We start from the raw sequence: 19,469 nt of genomic DNA on the forward strand, positions 1-19,469 counted from the left end.
ACGATGATATAATATATTTACAAATTAGTCCATTGGGTAAGCGTTGTATGTCTTGAAAGTATACAGTAGCAACACCATAATTGACTTACAAAATACCATAATGAGCAAGGTGACGTGGTCAGTCGTGCGAAAACAAATAAGAAAGAAAAAGAGCGCGAAACTGAACCGGCTGGCCAGCGGATCACTGTGTTGGCGATACATTTTTGCTTCCATCTTGCTTAGGATCGGACGGACGTTCACAATCGTTGCATTACGCTAGTTATATTTTTATGTTCTTGCTCTTTTGTTTATTTGTTAACTAATTTGTTTAAAATTTTTGTCTTTTAGTAAATATGTTAAGTTTTTGTTATAAGTACTATATACTATTTTAGTTTTAAGTTAATTGTCGAAACAATGAAAAATGTTAAAGACGCTAACCCCTTTATTCATAGCCTTTTTTTATCTAAGGACGGTGTAAAGCTGTGATTGGCTAATATTGAAATACAACAATATTAGCCATTCACAACGGCCCTATGTCTATGCACTGCGAAGGCTGCCATGCCGTCAGCACTGAGAAACAGACTTGTTATGACAGCTTTATTCCGTCCTTAGATAAAAAACGCCTATGAATAAGGGGGTAAATCCATATGATTTATCCTGTAACATTAGTCAGGGTGCTATCTCCAACAGAGGGCGCGGAGTGCGGGCTGACGGAGGCGGTGTGGCGCGCGCTGACGGACGCGCGCGGCGCCGTGGCGGACCGCGCCGAGGTGTACCGCCGCGTGTACTACGGCGGCGTGCACCACCACATCCGCCGCGAGGTGTGGCCCTACCTGCTCAACTACTACCAGTCAGTACATACTACGCACATATAATAATATCTATGTATTGTACAGGGATGATATTGTTCTGCAAGCTGGGCTAGATTGGTTGACCGTCTCCAGAGATGGGCGTTTATGGAAGGAGTAAGAGGAGGCCTTCACCCAAATGGGATCCACATCATAAGAAATTAACTAACCTAACACTAGATTAATAAATTAAAGTGACTAACACGACTATACTTGTGTCAAACCTTCGCAGCCCGCGAGACCATAAATCATCGGTACAATAGGGAAGGTACGTGCGACGCGCCACTTATCGATGAGCAAAATGACGCCGGGTGCGCGTTGGCGCACATTAAATTCAATTCTTGGTTAATGTGCATGTATAGTATAACTAGTAGATACCTACTTTTACAAGTTTATAAATCAAATTGTTAAGTTTCTATGTTTATAATTATAAAAGTGTATTTATAGCTTTCTATTACTTTGTTGCACTGAGGTTTCAGTTTTTATTGTAAATATTTTTTTATTTAGACTCGTAATTTGCCGAATAAATAAATATTATTCTTTTTATTTCGTTGTTTGTGAACGCTATCGTCCATTGTTAAAGGTAGGCTTCCCTAACTGACTGCCAATCAAACAGGTCCTGAATCATGTTTTATTAACTCTAAAAAATTTGCTATAGTTCGTCGTATTAGGAAAAACGTGTTAATCCCCTAAAATCTAGACCCTAAGAGTATATTTATCGATCTTTTTAGTCAGTAAAATGAATGTATGTAATAGGCAAGTTAAGACGTATACTGGCAATATTATTTAAAATTACTTAATTTATAATAAGCTAAGCTGAATGAACCTCATGATACACAAGTTTAAACATTGTAAAATGTTTATATCCATCAGGTTCGGTTCGACGGCAGAGGAACGCGCGGAGCAGGACGCGGCGTGCCGGCGGCAGTACGAGACGACGATGTCGGAGTGGCTGTGCGTGGAGGCCATCGTGCGCCAGCGCGACCGCGAGGCCACCGCCGCCTCCATCGCCCGGCTCACCGAGCAGGCCGGCAAGCTGCAGCCCACGGACTCCACCGATGCGGGAGAGGTCGCTACACGTGCATTATATACCATCACACTTTAAGACTTTTGTTTAGTTTTTGAAAATTAACCTTCTCCTATTTTGCTTTTTGTCTTTTATCTGTATCGTTTGTTTTAATTAAACATACTGATTAAACCAAATTTCCTTGCGTTTCTAGGTATTCGAAGACGACTGCAGCGTCATATCAGACAATCCGCCGATCGTATCGCCAGAACCGAGTGATACCGAACAAAAGAAAGTCGACACTAAACCGGTGTTGTCACGAGCGCCGAGCATAGACGAAATAGACAATATAGAGATGGATGCAGACGAGAAAGATAACATGAAAGTTAACGGAGAGACTGACAGCGGTGATACTAGAGTAGATAGCGATACTGAAGTACATATAAAGAGTATTGTAGACAACCCAGATATGAGAAGAGAGAGCATAGCTGAAATCAAGAGGCTTGCTGAAGGCATAGTTCAGAAGGGCGATGGAAGAGGATTACTATGCAGTGTTGATAGTGCGAATGTGAACCTTAATGGAAACGATGCAAGATCTTCCTTGGATGAAAGCCAACCGCAGCAACAACATACGAGTGTGATCATTACGAATCCGTCTGTGGATTTGGCAGCTGGATCACCAGCGTCTGGCGGAACTACGGGTGAGTTTTATTAAATTTATTTTATAGAGGTATTGAATCACTTCTATGGCAACATAAGTTCAGACTTATTACTAAAATTTAAATTTTTACTCAATATTCACTTAAATTGATTTTCTGATAGTTGATTTCTTTAGTTCCTTATTTATTAAACAAGGGAAATATTTTCTAGAAATTTCGTTTTATCTTTATGTGTCATTATTCACAACGGCTTGATGTTCTTCCTCATAACAGTTACAATTTAAGTTGTTAGCAAAATAATCGGCCACTCTTTAGATACTGGCAGCACCATCTAGATCATTGTAGTAAAAGTATTTTTTAGATAAAACCGTCGTTGTTAAGCTACTATTGAGTAACATCAACAACATCTATTAGCTCCACATTGTCCCTCAGCCACAGTGAGTCCCTCGCGCAGTCCGCTGGGAGTGGTTCGCGAGGAGTCGCAGTCGGCGGGCGCGTCGTTTGACACTCTGGAGCCCACCAACGACCAGAGGCCGGAGACGCGCTCTAACTGCGTCTCCCCCGCCAGTTCTAATGGGGGAGTTTATTCTGTAAGTATTGACTAATGATAATATCAGCCCTGCATTATATACTGTCCCACTGTTGGCACGGGCCTCCTCTACTACTGAGAGTTATTAGGCCAAAGTCCCACGCTGGCTTAGTGCGGATTGGTAGACTTCACGCATCCTCGAAATTCTTATAGTGAACTTCTCAGGTATACAGGTTTCCTCACGATGTTTTCCTTCACCGTTAAAGCAAGCGACAATTCACAAAGAATACACACATAATTTTTTAGAAAAGTCGGATGTGTGTGCCCTTAGGATTTGAACCTGTAGACATTCGTCTCGGCAGTCCGTTCCACAACCAACTAGGCCATCGCCGCTTAAGTATTGACTGGTCTTTAAATAATATCTAATTACATATTTATATGTATACGTCACGTGTACCGTGACAATAAATTATTCTTTCTTTCTAATTTCCGAAAAGAATTTGAAATCCAAATTACAATGATATTAATTTTACCTCTTTATAGTGTTAGCTTCTGCCTCAGAAGTTTTAAGGAAAATTTATTTGACAGTTATGATTTAAAACGGCTTATTAGATAGCATTCATTTCACCATTTATTTAGGAGTATAGGTTAGAAACTGTCTTTTATATTTGGTCGGCTTATACATTTATGTGACGAGTAGCTTTTACTTAGAAGTTGAGAAATAACCTCTTACATTTTTAATGTATTTAAATAATGTTTATAAAATAATCGATAATAAATTTTCATTGCAGAATGAATTGGTGGAGAGCTTTGCACTGAACCTACATCGAATAGAGAAAGACGTGCAGAGGTGTGATAGGAATTATCCATTCTTCACGGACGAAAATCTTGATAAATTAAGAAACATCATGTGCACGTAAGTACCATCATTTAAATCGAAGATTATCTTTCAGTTTTGTATTAACAAATGGAATATAATGTCCAATGGTTTCTGTTTATTTGTGTAATCCTTGAATGTGTTGAACCTTTACAGGTGTGGTAGGTATATCGCTTAATAATTTAACAAAAATATAACTGGCATGATGACCATGGTACTGGGAGATTTTGATTCTTGTTTTTTTTGGCATGGTACAGTGATCTCACTGTACTGGTGTTAGGTACAGCCACTACATAATATTGCAGTTCATAGGCAAACCAATAGTAGCACATATATCAGATGGTGTACCTTATTGTTTTTATAATATTGATTGATGTAATATGTAGTGCTGTTGGTGTACCTTATTACAAATAAATAAATAAACTATTAAAAATGTCGTTTTTTAAGAATTCTTTTATTCATTCTGTGTTGCTTACATTATTTTAAGAAAGAGCGCATTAAAAATAAAATAGTTGAAAAATTTGGTTCAGTAACGGTATGTTGTAACAGCGAGATACATGATTGTAGTTACGTGTGGGAGCACCTGGAGGCGGGCTACATGCAGGGCATGTGCGACCTGGCGGCGCCGCTGCTGGTGACGATGCGCGACGAGGCGGCCGCGCACGCGCTGTTCGCGCGCCTCATGCGCCGCGCCATGGACAACTTCCCCTCCGGACAGGCCATGGACGCGCACTTCGCAGACATGAGGTGCGCACACGCACACACACACATATACACACACATATGCTACACATGAGTTTGATAATAGCGGAATTTATCTATTTACTAGCAATAAGACTGCCTATTGTTACACTAGCCGTAGTTAAACGGTGTGTGTGTGTGTGTGTTTTTTTTTTAATTTTACTTATGAGGTGTTCAATGAGAAATTATCTACCTGTCCATGTAATTCTTGACTACAAATGACTAGCTTTCGATATCTATTTAAAACTATTTTAAACTTATCACAAAACCCAGATCCTTAATCCAAATCCTGGACTGCGAGCTGTACGAGTTGATGCACGCGCATGGCGACTACACGCACTTCTACTTCTGCTACCGCTGGTTCCTGCTGGACTTCAAACGGGAACTACTCTACCAGGACGTGAGTACTCTAAAAATAGGATATCATTGCTAGAGGAGTCAAACTACGGTTTTAAATTATGTTACAAGCAGCAGATTATTCGATAATCGATCTGGATCTTACCTCACTTCACATAAGGTGAAGTGAGGTCGCTTTTCCGTGCTTGAATAAAATAGTTTGAGATGGTATTATAGTGAAGAGTAATGGATTGGATTAGTAATACTGATATCGACTAGAGCAAAATTGGAACGCGTAGATTCCATCTGCGCGGTAGACGAATTTCCAATGGACGTAGTTTCGTAGTTTTAGAGCAGTATTCCATATGCGCGGTAGACGAATTTCTAATAGACATAGTTTCATAGTATATCCATACCATGCGAGTTTGGGACAAGATTCCATTCAACTTGGCGAGTATAGTCAACGCTAACCGTATCAGTAATGTGGCACAATCCTGACGATATACGAAAACCATAACCTCTATCGTTAGTTGTAGCTGAAATGCATTTTACTTACCATAAGGTGCGATCAATAATTTGGCACAATTCTGACTTTTGAGGACCATAACACCTATGGTTAGTCGAAATTTTAGTTGGATTACACTGTGCTTACCGTAAGGTGCGATTTAGTCACCTTCAGGATAACAAAACAAAAAACATGAACCAAAACACTTTTCGAAAAAGTGACTCACAGACCTGAGTCAGTATGACCCAATTGTTGGAAGTAGGTACTCCATTTCTAAGTCAGCAGGTGATCGTCTGTAAACCCCCTGCCAATTATGATAACTCGTAAATTAGGTTCGGGGAAATTATGTTTACACTGGTTTGGTATTTTAAGAAGGGAAGAAGCGAAAAAAGTTTGCCAAAATCAGACAAAGTAGTAATCAATAGTCTTTGCCTCCTCCCATGAGATAAATGCGTCATATTATGGATATATGTAAATCTTGGCCAGGAAAGCTGGATGTTTGATATCTTAGATGTAGATCATTCCAAGTTTTAAGCCAGCTCCACAAGCACGAGTATTATAAAAAAAATAGGGATATCATATCTAGCATATCAAGAAGCAAATCTGTCTCTATCACTTCATAGTATTGCTTGAACTGTATGCGTGTGGGAAACAATAACACTCGAGCGTTTACTGTTTATGCTGTTTATTCGCAAATTAACCTGAGCACTATCGTACAATTAGTGGGGCGGTAAAATATGAATCTACCCGCATTGTTAAAATAATAATTAAATTATCAATCTACATTACAGTCTAAGGTTCATTTAGGTAAAAGTAGATGGAGAAAGATCTTTAACAACCCAATAATACTCTGACTAATTCTCACATGAGATAAATAAAAACAAACAAGGGGAAGAACCTACAGCAAAACAACGTATTTCTAATACACAACAACAATGATTGTTATCAAAATAGAACAGTAGAATCCCTAACATGCCTACAGCAGTTAAACGCCCTTTGCATGAGACGGTTCACGTAACCGTTGCGTTATTAAACCGGGGGTGTACCTCCGTGATTCGCCTTGATCTCTGCATTCGTAGGTTGTTTGTGAACACAACCTACCGTGAAATCACGGTCAAATTCCACGATACTACCGTGAAAATTGGTGTCAATGTGAATTGTCAGCTGACTGATTTCCACATAGGCATTGGTAGATATTCAGAAAGTCTAATATAGATGAAGCCTAGTTTAGGCTTTGCTTTAGAAAATCTTCCATAAGAGAAGAGAGTAGGTTATTCTTTTTTGTTCTGCCAGGGCAAATTGATTGCGTCGATCCTGATGTTCATTTCAACATGATGCCCGTAAAATTTCGATCAATAAAATATATTTTTGCATTTATTGAACGGATTCCTTAGCCAGGATTCCTTATTACAAACGTTAACGTCAACTTATGTATAAGAATGACTTACGTCCTTCCCAGACATTTTTTTGTCAGTAACAGGCATCTCCGCTACGGCCCTTATAAGTCAATATGACAAGTTTTTCAGTGTTTGATATCCAGTCGTCTAAAAAGTTGATAAGAAAGTGCTCCTACTTAAAATTGTCATTTTCAACTAACAAAACTACAAGAATAATAGTTTTATCCAGCCTTTGGTGCTCCGTACGATTCTCAATCTATCCAGCATTTTCCCTTTCGCACACAATTCCTGTGTTACTGGAATTTAGAACTCTGTCTTCAAGCATTTATGAACAAATATGGAATGGGTGTGCCAGGTATTCGCGGCGTGGGAGTTGATCTGGGCGGCGCGGCACGTCGCCTCCGAGCATATGGTGCTGTTCATAGCCCTCGCGCTATTGGAGACGTATCGTGACGTCATATTGGCCAACACCATGGACTTCACGGACATCATCAAGTTTTTCAACGGTGAGTTTTAGATTTAGAAGAATGCGGAAATTTTGTAGCGATTGCAAGTAGTCTAACGATGGTCTTTTCTTAAAGATTCGTGCTTGTTGTTTGTTTGATGGTTGGAATTAACTGATAAAGAAAACTGAATTAACTGCGTAGAAACATTTTAGATCATTTCGGATAAAAACTGTGTGTACACGTATAACATTAAACATAGCTAATTCAATAAATATTATAGCTCTTCTACATTTGCTTTACAACACAAATCCTGTTTATTTTTCCTTTCCCTAATCAAAAACACACTTTCTATGCCAGTAACATCCTAAAATCGTCCTTAAATAGATTCTCATAGATTCCAATCTCGTAGCACATTAGGAACCAACCAGACCAAAACGTATTCCAACCATATCGTTACATCACAGTATTGTGCAAGTTTTAATTGCTACTAAAATAGCCGATGTTTTTCCGCAGAGATGGCTGAACGTCACGACGCTTCCGCCGTTCTATCTCTTGCAAGAGATCTTGTTTTACAAGTTCAGACCTTGATCGAAAACAAATAGAGTTTAAAAATTATCGATTCTACGCGAATCATTGATGTATTAGATGATGAAATGTTTATTAATGAAGATTTGCAAAAGTGAAGTTAGTGTTATGGTGTTACGTACTAATATTGTTCGTCTGACAAACTTTTGCTAGATAATAATTCTTTCATATGCCATATTTGTAAGGAAAATTTATAATTAATATGGAAAAACATATATATTTAAATCTACCTATTTAGTGAAAAATAAAAAAAAACGTCATAACATTTAACTTCACTACTGTATATCTAGAAGATTTCTATAAAGTAAATAAATAATATTATGTAGATGAACTGAAAATTTATAATTGAAATGATTTTAATAATATCTTGTAAAGAAATTACTTATTACATTTCGCTTTCATGTTAGTATACTAGACGGAAGGCGGGGCATATTAGTGACATTCTGTCCGCCACCAATTAAACATGCGTTGAGTCAATAGAACTTGGCCCTTATTCTATATGATAGTGCAAACGCGTAACGCGGCCGTTATCTTTGAGAAATGTGCGTGGAATGGTATACTGTAAGCCAAATTTCTATAGTCCTAAACATGATGTGTTGTGTTACGTGTTTGTTACGCACTGTTAAAATAACGTGCGGGATACAGAATAAGGCCCCTTATTTATCTCTTATGACTTACGTATTGCGCAGAAATTGTTATTTTACATAATATAACATACTGCTGTCATACGAGAAATAGACACTTCTACATAATATTCTGTATGAAGACAAAAATGTTTTTACATAAGGTCATGGAGTCCTATTCCGTCTACGGAGGTCATTTGTTCTTGATAAAATACTGAATTATCGTATAAAATATGAGTTGGTTTTTAGTTAGGAATGTAATGTCAGGATATTACGTGGCGAGTAAAACAACTGAATACTAAATGAACACTAATATATTTAAAGAATACATGTCATTTTATAGGTCGTTTACATAAGGTATAATATAATATAATAATATGTGCCCACTACAGGACTTCCACAAGTTGAATCATGAAAGACAATGCGAACAGTTTTTTTAAGAAGCCAAATTATGCAGTAACAGTAATTTACATTAGAATGAAGGTTGCGTACATATTTCTTGAGGTCTTTTTACAATTACGGGCCTTATTTAAGGACAGCTTTGATAGTCGTATAAGTTTCAAGTCTTACCGATGTGGCCATGTTGACTTATGTTTAGAATGTCCATAATTGCGAAAGGACGGATAGGCCTTAATAGACGGAATAAAGCCCCGCGACCTAACGTCATTTGTAACAGACGAATATGCATTTAACTCAATAAAAAAATCTATTTTCATTATGACGGCAGCATATTTTACGTTTACTAGATACTTTTATATGTTTGGTTTATTTTTGTGAATTACTGGTATTTATTACGCTAATTATCGCCAATGTGCCGCCAGCTGATACCAAATCTTACCTCGTTTTATTAAGATTGTTTATAAATTTCCAATGAGATTTATAAGTTATCTGATGTTCCGCGAATTGGTTAAGTATAATATCGAAGTTGAAAAGTCCCATTATAACGAGTTCCATGAAGCGATATTCTTTCTTGGAAGTCTTTATAGCGGGACCGATGACACTTACATCATGATGATGTAAGTACATGCCTAATATGAGATATATCTTACATATTGCGTATTTTTTTTATGAATTAAATGGTACATTGTCGGATCTAAAATATAAAAATTATTTATAATTGTTGTGGCGTATTTGCATTGTGTGCGCGGTATTTCGCTCCGAGGTTCCGGTTTTAAATCCCAGGTAAGGCAATGTAATATTGGGTTTTTCTGCTCACTATCAACCCGGAGTCTGGAATTTGTGGCGACAGGCTCGCCTCCAATCACATCGTGGGACGGAACACAATTGGCGAAAGTGAGTAAGTACTAAGTACCCTGGCTGCACCTCTGCCTACCCCATCGAGGTTAAAACGGTGATGTATATTTCGTTGTTTTGTTTATTTATACCTAATAAACGATAATATTCTGCTACTCTTAATAAGTTTCAGTGTAAGTAAAAAGCTATGCTTGTAATATGTGGTGTTAGTTGTAATGTTTTAAAAATATATTCGTTTTTCGTATTCAGCGTAAAAATTAGTAGTAAAATAAAAATTAATGTAATGTATATAATAAAGATATTATACGATTAAATATATATTTCATATTTATAGTTATCATCATGACAATTTATTTATGTATTTTTCTGCAATTATTTACATTATTGAATACAACACAATTAATATACATTTTAATACAGTTTTATATATTATATACATACATATAAAAGCAGGTGTCGTAATCGGAAGTCAAACTAATATGCTGTGATCAAGATTTATATATTTATTTATCCTATCGTAATATTTATATTTGATATAGTCATTGTAAAATATTATTAATACGTTACCTGTCAAACTGTTGATAATAATCAAACGCTGGTATGTTCAATAAACACAATATCATGAAACATTAGGTGCAGTGAAGTCATTACTGTGCTACATTAATTAAAAAAAAATTATGTATTTTGAACTGAGTCCTAACATTTTGTTTATTTCTGCCGTCAAGCAGCAGTGTGTAGTCACTGTTGTGTTTCGGTTTGAAGGATATTGTATCCAGTGTTATTACTAGACATAATAAGACTTAACATCTCATGTCTCATGATGGCAAGCGCAGTGGAATACCAATCAATACTTTGTAATTCAAAGTGTTGGATGGGATTTCTACTGTTTATGGGCGGTCGTATCGCTTACCATCAGGCGAAAGGCAAACTCGTCTCGTCGTTCAAAGATATAAAAAAATTAAAAAAAGACGAACCCTTGACCGATTACCGAAACATCTTAATTTCCAAGGTAACTAGATAACTTTCTTAGTCATATATAGTACCTAAGTTAGTTTGGTCATATAAACAGGACTCGGGGCTTTGATTTTCACATGGTTCGTTCACACCTAAAAGCGCATTAAGAGTGCGTTCACATTACAGCTGTGGATTGATGTTTGGCAAGGTTGAATTCTTTTTCATCATTTTGAGCTGTGGTAAGAGAGGATGGGAATATGATAAAAGACGATTGGTCGATCTTTTAGTATACCGCTTAGCTCCCTTTACATCTCCGGTGGTACCACAAAGGTGTGTTAAAAATGCAGTGAAAATTTGAGGCTAAATTAACGCCGCAATCAATTTGTGATAGAAGACGAGTATTATAATCGTAACTTTGTTTTCAGCATACCGCGTATTCTTTCCTCTTTGAATTGAGATTAAAGAAATTTAATTGAATTTCTCTCGCTTTCGAATTTAGCTACGAATATGCACCGTAATGAAATGTAGGAAATATTTATTTTATTTTTATTTATTTATACATATATTATAACACTATAACAGTTGAAACTAATGCGATGTTATACAGATTTAATTTTAACAATTTATTTCAATAAATTTATGAGCCATTTCAGTGAATTCTGACAGGTTACATATAAATATATCCAAGTTCTGAGATATAGTGTTAAGCAATCGTATGGCCCATGAGAAGAGCGTAAACCTTAGAATATTTGTTCTTGGTGTTTGAAGGCGGAACAGTGGTAGGTGGCGCCGAGTGCTGACGCGGCCGCTCGGCACGCCTGTAGTGTATAGTAGTGTTATATAATAAATATCAGATAAAACGATAATTACTGAGGCCGGATTGTTTAATCCGTGGTTAGGTAAAGTTAAATTTTTTATAACACTAACGAGTTGCAAGCGAATTAAAAGCCAAGCGCCCTGGAACAGTGTAAAAACACTGTTAACTTTGCTTAACCACGGATAAAACACGGGCTAAGTAATTAAAACTTACCTACGTAAATCTTTGTGTATGTTAGTGAAGCTGATTGTAGTTGGTAATACTAGGTTTTGATTGTTATCAACACACCATTTTTGTACCTGCTTATACGTATCATCGTGTGTCCGTCTTGTCGGTGCATTTATCTGAATATTATCAATCATTATCGTTTCCCACAACTCATATCGACATGGAAACATTCTTCCCCCTGTGCCTTGTTCATTATCTCATGAAAATATCAACAATTAATGTTAATTTATTTTCCTGAGTCTTTATCGAATGCGTTACTTTTTAATGCAATTTTCTACATTTAAGATCTAATAAGTACTAAAGTAACAATAATAGTTGAATTCTTTATCCGAACAAAATCTGATTAGAAAAAATCTCCAGAAAAACACTCTTTAATTATTTTATAATGTCTAGCTTTGCATTTAATACACTACTTCTTACTTTAATAATAATTGAAAATTAATTCGATGCAGTAAATATCCTCAAATTAAACTTTATAGCTCGGCTTTTGGCTCATAATCGTTACATTTGTTCATTATCATGCTTCGTTTGTATTTTTGGTATTATTATTAGAATATGATTATGTATGTATCTTCACGTATATTGTAATAATTATATAAAGCCATTTATATTATATTTTATAATGTTATTCTAATTTGTCTTCGCCATATATATTTTTCAGGCAATTGTGTGGTAAAAACAGAATTTATTGTATATTTTTCGTACCTCTATATATGTTTATGTGTATTAATCTCATTAATACGAGGTGAATTTATTTTCTGTTTATTTGTAACATTTTATTAAACTAGAAGTAATTTTTGTTATAATACTTTTTGATTAGTATAAATATCTTAGTTGTAGTGGTATAGATACTTAAATAATTGTTTTATTATTGTGTAATATCCGTTTCTATACCCTATAGTAATATTCTTATCAACCGTGTTTTATATTATTACGTATTATTTAAACATTATTGCTAAAATGTCTAATTTGAATCGAATGCGCGTAGTACGAACCGTTGTGAACAGATCTTACTGTGGCCAAAGAGTAATAAGACTATAAAGAGCGGACAATGGAATGATTGCCTTACAAAAATCTTGCGCTCATGCGATGGTTTCTCAATCAACCGTGAAATAGTAAAATACAATATAAAACACTTAATATTTTTTTCACATCAAAATTTGCTCATTCTTAATGCACATGTTTAGTTAATTTTATAATAATATCTAAGGACGCTGTGATATCTTGTCACACGGACATTTCAAACAGCAAAAATTTAGCCCTGATGTCCAGTCTATAATATATATATAGACTTTGACTGTGGCAGTAAATAATTTGAACCATTGGTACAAAATATATTCATAATTCATTTGCACTAATTTTAAAATATGAAGTCATGTATTACAAATAAAGTTGCGTACTTAATAATTATTATGTATAAAATTATTGTGTACTGTGTATTATTTTTGGAATCTATCATGTTATAACGAGGTTACTTCGTAGCAAAATATCATTTTTTCTGTATTTTGAATAGATTGAATAAAAATATATTTATTAAATTAAAATTGAATAACACGATTATATGAAGTTCATTTTTGAGGTGTTATTAAAATATTTTTATTTATTTTTCTATTGGTATTAATAGAGATAATTTGTGTCATGAAATTTTAATTATTAAAATCTATTATAAAGTATTTATTTATTAACAGCAGATTACTTGTTGTTCTAATATATGTGTTTAGAAAGAGAACCATCGTGGGATTTGAGGTCGCTGCTGTGCTTTATTACCTCTTTTGTGTAATTATAGTATGTTACTAAACAAAAATCCATAAAAACAACACGCAAGATCATTTATAACAAAGCAATACGACATGATAAATAAATTTAAAATTTACCAAATGGCGGGGAAGGGTTGCCATTGAAAAAATCCAAAGTTAGGTCACTTTTCGGCCACGACGCGACGGTTCTCTTTCTGAACAGACTATACCAAGTTATATGTAGGTATATTGTGTAATGTGTTAAGGCTTTATGTTACTATTGATGTTTGAATACATATTATTATGAATAATTGTGATTATTATACGCTTAATGTATTTTTAAACAGTGGCGGGCCTAAGTGGGAATTTAGCCAAGCTTTATTTAATCAATGAATAAAAATGGTATATTTTGTTTTTGTAAATAAATGTTGATGTATTTTGCTATCCTTAATTGATCAATAGCTGCGTAATATTTGAACAGTAAATTCATTTTTTCTAATTGATAAATAACGAAAGAATTTTGTATGGATTGTATTAGCTCGTCTATAGGCTACGTTTGGTTTCTTCGAGAGTTATATTTACAAAGAATAAGGATGCAATTACATACAAAATATGAAAAACCTTTACGAAAATTCCTATCGCTTTAAGCCTTAGCGCGCACGTGCGTTACAATGTTCCGCGCGGGTAATATGACGTTGATGACGACAACGACGTATGTGAATGCCTCACGGATTTTCGCGTGCACTTTTGCGGGTGGATCCAGCGGCTAATTTGTCGCAAGTGCGCGCTTTGTCTTTGTTAAATATCAATACAATACTATGTATTTATAAAAAGTCATTTGTCCATATCTTTACCTACTAATAATGTATTTATTACAAAACTAAATTAATGATTATATAATTTTACGTAGGTAACAGATTTATTTACAAATATTTAGTTTCCATTCTGATAAAATTAAAATATCAAAGGGGATAATTGTATAGTCTCGTGGAAAAATATTTATTATCATCTTCCAGACTAACGTTAAATGTACCTAATTATAATCATATATCTCATGTTCACACGTCTCTGATAGTTACTGGTAAAGTACTAAAGATTTTGTAACTAGAAGCTCAATTTTATAAAGTTTTATCTGTCTATTATTATTTTTTTGTCAAATCATGGATATTGTCGTCATCGGTAAGACACTCTGGTCTATAACCAAATATTCTAAAACCATAAATATATATTGAAGACCGTAATGTGGATGGAATAGAATGTATTTACTATACAAAATTAGATAAGTACTATTATTATAGTGAACAATTATTTTTGTGAAAATCATCTTGTCATTAAAATATGTTTCCATTGAGCCGTTGTTTTTCTTGGTATCGTGACATTCGGTAAAGTCCCTTGTGATTCATTGTTTACAGATTATAGTGATCTGCATACTACGAGGATTGACAAAAGGTAAGGGTTCAAAAGATAACGAATTTAGATCGTATATTGATGATAATTTTGTTGACATTAAGGCGGCACAGTGCTCCCAGTGAAACTACGTCCGTATTTTAGAAGCTACTTATTCAAAATTTATGATTAGTATAAAAAAATAAATTAAACATCACATTCCTACAATATGTTTGTTTACATTGTATGTTTAACATTTTTGTAATATAGACATTGAAAAATGTCATTAATGTTGTAGATTCAGGGAATCTTCTCTTAAAGCGCACGCCATTTTAATTCGCAAAGAACATTATTCGACAATTTAATAAAAAAAATATTTAAGTATTTAAACATTTTCTAAAATACCTACGTAAAATGATTTTTTTAAATAAATTATTCGTAATGCTGCATACTCCTCTCCCTAACTCGCGCGCCGACAAGTATGGAACAAATTGCTTAAGCCCATTTGCTCGGCGACAAGCTTTAACCACGCCTGTGTGGTACCCGGGCACAAGGCTTTAGGAACGCAAGCTCACCGCTCACCAAAAAAAAAATCGCCGAAAAAGCGGCCAAAATTGTCTAGCCCGTTCTTTGTAAAAAAAAAGATTTTTCGGCTGGCAGTGGTGATGCCGGCTGATGTTCGTGCTCCGGTACCTAATTTGTTAAAACGGATCTAGATGATCTAAACTGGTGGTGATGGAAAACTCGTTGCCTCACGTTAAAGTATGTAAGCGGTTTGTGTAAACTGTAGTGTTTAGTGGCTGATAGAAGACTTGTTATTAAGGTCATGTAAGGACTTAACATCTCATGTCTCAGGATGGCGAGCGCAGTGGTATACCAAACAATACTTCGTAATTTAAGTTGTTGGATGGTGTTTCTGCTGTTTATGGGTGGTCATATCGCTTATCATCAGGCGGACGTCGAGTTATCCTCGTCATTCAAAGCAATAAAAAAAGGTTGATTTAATTTCTACATACAGGAAAGGCTTTTTTAGCAAATAATTGAAAAAATAATACATAGAAAGATAAGCTAAATTAGATTAATAACATTTTTAAAAATAACCGATCTTACATGTTTTCCTTTACTTAACTCTTTACTTTGCTATGCAAAGTGTATTTAATTCATATTTTCAGAACATAACAATTCTTTATATAAAAACACGTAATTTTAAAATCGACCAATCGTTTTCGAATATCCATGTTTGTAGTTCGAAAGTCTGGGATGGTCAGGGATGCACCTATCTAGTGGTCATGGCCCGCCCTAGAATAGATGCTACGAGTACGCGACCTCGGCCCCCGAGCTACTGCAGTCACTACCAACTTTCCCTTCCATGAGTGCAGTATTCACTCCTACAGGCCATACTCTCCTTTCCCATAACATCCTCTACCCACAAACCCTATTTCCTCTCCCCGGCTGATGATGGGCAGCAGCGTCATCAGCGTGAGTCCCCTCCTGCGCTCGCCAACCCGCCTGCCAAGCGTGGCGAGTATTGGCAAATACCCCCTAAAGATGGCGACACACAAAATGACCAGGCCCGCAGTCCCCGGCAGCCCTGCTATTCCTGGCTCCGGTAGCGGCCACGGTAATGGCGGGGCAGGGGGTGCGAAGAATCCCCGGGTTGGACCCCGCTACCACCCTCGACGACGACTGGCCCTGGTAACACACAACATTCGCACTTTGATGACAGACGAGAAGATTGTCGAACTGGAAGAAGAATTGAGTGGGTTTCACTGGGACATTATGGGGTTATCGGAAGTCCGAAGAATCGGGGAGGATACGATAACCCTGAAGTCCGGAAATCTGCTCTTCTACCGGGGGGACGACCAACAGTCCCGAGGAGGTGTCGGATTTCTCGTCCACAGGTCTCTCATCAACAACATCGTATCCATCGAAAGTGTGTCGAGCAGAGTAGTGTACCTTACACTCAGAATATCAAAACGATATTCGTTGAAGGTCATACAGGTATACGCGCCGACCTCGACACACCCAGATGAAGAAGTAGAGGAGATGTATGAGGACATAAGTCGGGCCATACATACTTCCAAAACCTACTTCAATGTTGTTATGGGGGACTTCAACGCAAAGTTAGGCATGAGAAGCGATGCAGAGTTGAAAGTGGGGAAATTTGGACATGGGCAACGGAACCTCAGGGGTCAGAGGCTGGCCGTCTTTCTGGAAAAAGAGGGATTATTTGCGATGAACTCTTTTTTCCAGAAGCCGCCGCACAGGAAATGGACCTGGCTGAGTCCTGACGGTTCTACGAGAAACGAGATAGATTTCATCTTGTCGACGAATAGACGGATGTTCAGTGATGTCTCTGTGATCAACAGGGTGAAAACCGGCAGTGATCACCGAATGGTTAGAGGCTCATTGAATATCAACGTCCAATTAGAAAGGGGTCGCTTGATAAAGTCTACGCTCCGACCTACTCGCGTCCATGTCCAAAACCCCGAAAGCTTTCAACTTGAGCTGGCAAATCGCTTTGATTGCTTAAAAGAAAAACCTTGCAGTGGACGAGCTAAACAGCGGTTTGGTAGAAGCTGTCCATACGGTGGGATCTAAGTATTTTAGACCTCGCCGTAGAGATAGACCACAAAAACTCTCGATCCACACTCTTGACCTCATGGCCGAACGTCGATCAATGGCGCTGCAGTCTTCCGATGACGCCGAAGCATATCGGCGGCTCAATAGACGGATCTGGAAGTCCTTGCGACACGATGTCCGTGCTCACAATACTGTGAGCATTAAAGAGACAATTGAGCGGAAGGGAGGCTCCAAAGTGTTTGCAAGAGACTTGTCTATTGGGCAAAGCCAGTTGTCTAGGCTGAAGACGGACGGCGGCCGCATGGTATCGACGAGGGCAGAGGTATTAAGGGAGATCGAGAGGTTCTACGGACAGCTTTACACCTCGGTTGCCAAACCGACTGCTAGCTCGGCTGAAGACCCGAGAGCCGAGTTGATCCGACACTTTAGCGATGATATCCCGGACATCAGCCTGTGTGAGATTGAGATGGCCCTGAAGCAACTTAAGAACAACAAGGCGCCGGGTGAGGACGGAATCACTTCAGAGCTTCTGAAAGCGGGCGGAACCCCAATACTGAAAGTCCTTCAGACGCTCTTCAATTCCGTTCTCCTCGAGGGTTCAACACCAGAGGCATGGAGCAGGAGCGTGGTGGTACTGTTCTTCAAAAAAGGTGATAACACTTTGCTGAAGAATTACAGGCCCATCTCGCTCCTGAGCCATATCTATAAGTTGTTTTCGAGGGTCATCACAAATCGTCTCGAACACAGGTTTGATGACTTCCAGCCACCCGAAAAAGCCGGTTTCCGAAAAGGCTTTAGTACTATAGACCACATTCATACGCTTCGGCAAGTCATACAAAAAACCGAGGAGTACAACTTGCCGCTTTGCTTAGCGTTTGTGGACTATGAGAAAGCCTTTGATTCGATCGAGACCTGGGCTGTGCTACAGTCTCTCCAGCGGTGCCACATTGACTATCGGTACATCGAAGTGTTGAGATGTATATACAATAACGCCACCATGTCGGTCCGAGTACAAGATCAGAGCACGAAGGCTATTCCACTACAGAGAGGCGTGAGACAGGGAGATGTTATATCTCCGAAACTGTTCACTGCCGCGCTGGAAAACGCCTTCAAACTCTTTCAGTGGAAAGGATTCGGCATCAACATCAACGGCGAGTATATCACTCACCTTCGATTTGCCGACGATATTGTAGTCTTGGCAGAATCGCTGGAAGACCTTAGCACTATGCTCGAAGACCTTAATCGAGTCTCCCAACAGGTGGGTCTTAAAATGAACATGGACAAAACGAAGATCATGTCGAATGTCCATGTTGTGCCCACCCCCATCGAAGTTGGGGGCTCGACTCTCGAAGTTGTAGACGAATATGTCTATTTAGGACAAGTGGTCCGGCTAGACAGGTCCAACTTCGAGAGAGAGGTCAATCGTCGAATCCAACTCGGTTGGGCAGCGTTCGGGAAACTTCGCAACGTCTTCTCGTCCAAAATACCTCAGTGCCATAAATCGAAAGTCTTCGATAGTTGTGTGTTACCAGTGATAACATACGGCACCGAGACGTGGCCTCTCACTGTGGGCCTCATTAGGAGGCTCAAGGTCACTCAACGAGCTATGGAGAGGGCTATGCTCGGTATTTCCCTACGAGATCGAATCAGAAATGAGGAGATCCGTAGGAGAACAAAGGTTACCGACATAGCCCATAGGATTAGCAAGTTGAAGTGGCAGTGGGCCGGACACATAGCTCGAAGAACCGATGACCGTTGGGGTCGAAAGGTTCTAGAGTGGAGGCCACGTACAGGCAAACGAAAGGTCGGACGCCCGCCTACAAGGTGGACGCACGACCTGGCTAGGGTCGCAGGAAGTCGCTGGATGCAGGCCGCTTCCAACAGGTCGACGTGGAGATCCTTGGGGGAGGCCTATGTTCAGCAGTGGACTTCTTGTGGCTGATATGATGATGATGATGATGTAGTTCGAAAGTATAATAA

At 37.8% G+C, this 19,469-nt stretch overlaps 1 protein-coding gene across 3 annotated transcripts in view; it reads left to right on the plus strand.

The window, feature by feature from the left end:
• LOC115441376 (small G protein signaling modulator 2) overlaps window positions 1-14,871 on the plus strand; it is a 55,696-nt gene extending 40,825 nt beyond the window's left edge. For all 3 annotated transcript variants that reach the window (XM_030166149.2, XM_037436665.1, XM_037436666.1), the window contains 9 exons: window positions 670-829; window positions 1,701-1,896; window positions 2,048-2,534; window positions 2,925-3,082; window positions 3,813-3,937; window positions 4,466-4,645; window positions 4,913-5,039; window positions 7,233-7,383; window positions 7,837-14,871. In XM_030166149.2, coding sequence (XP_030022009.1) covers window positions 670-829; window positions 1,701-1,896; window positions 2,048-2,534; window positions 2,925-3,082; window positions 3,813-3,937; window positions 4,466-4,645; window positions 4,913-5,039; window positions 7,233-7,383; window positions 7,837-7,925 — 1,673 coding nt within the window. In that variant the 3' untranslated portion in view covers window positions 7,926-14,871. The remainder of the gene's footprint in view (window positions 1-669; window positions 830-1,700; window positions 1,897-2,047; window positions 2,535-2,924; window positions 3,083-3,812; window positions 3,938-4,465; window positions 4,646-4,912; window positions 5,040-7,232; window positions 7,384-7,836) is intronic.
• The last annotated feature ends 4,598 nt before the right edge of the window (window positions 14,872-19,469 follow it).

Source organism: Manduca sexta, chromosome 9 (genome assembly GCF_014839805.1).
Source record: "Manduca sexta isolate Smith_Timp_Sample1 chromosome 9, JHU_Msex_v1.0, whole genome shotgun sequence".
Classification (NCBI taxonomy): Eukaryota; Metazoa; Arthropoda; class Insecta; order Lepidoptera; family Sphingidae; genus Manduca; species Manduca sexta.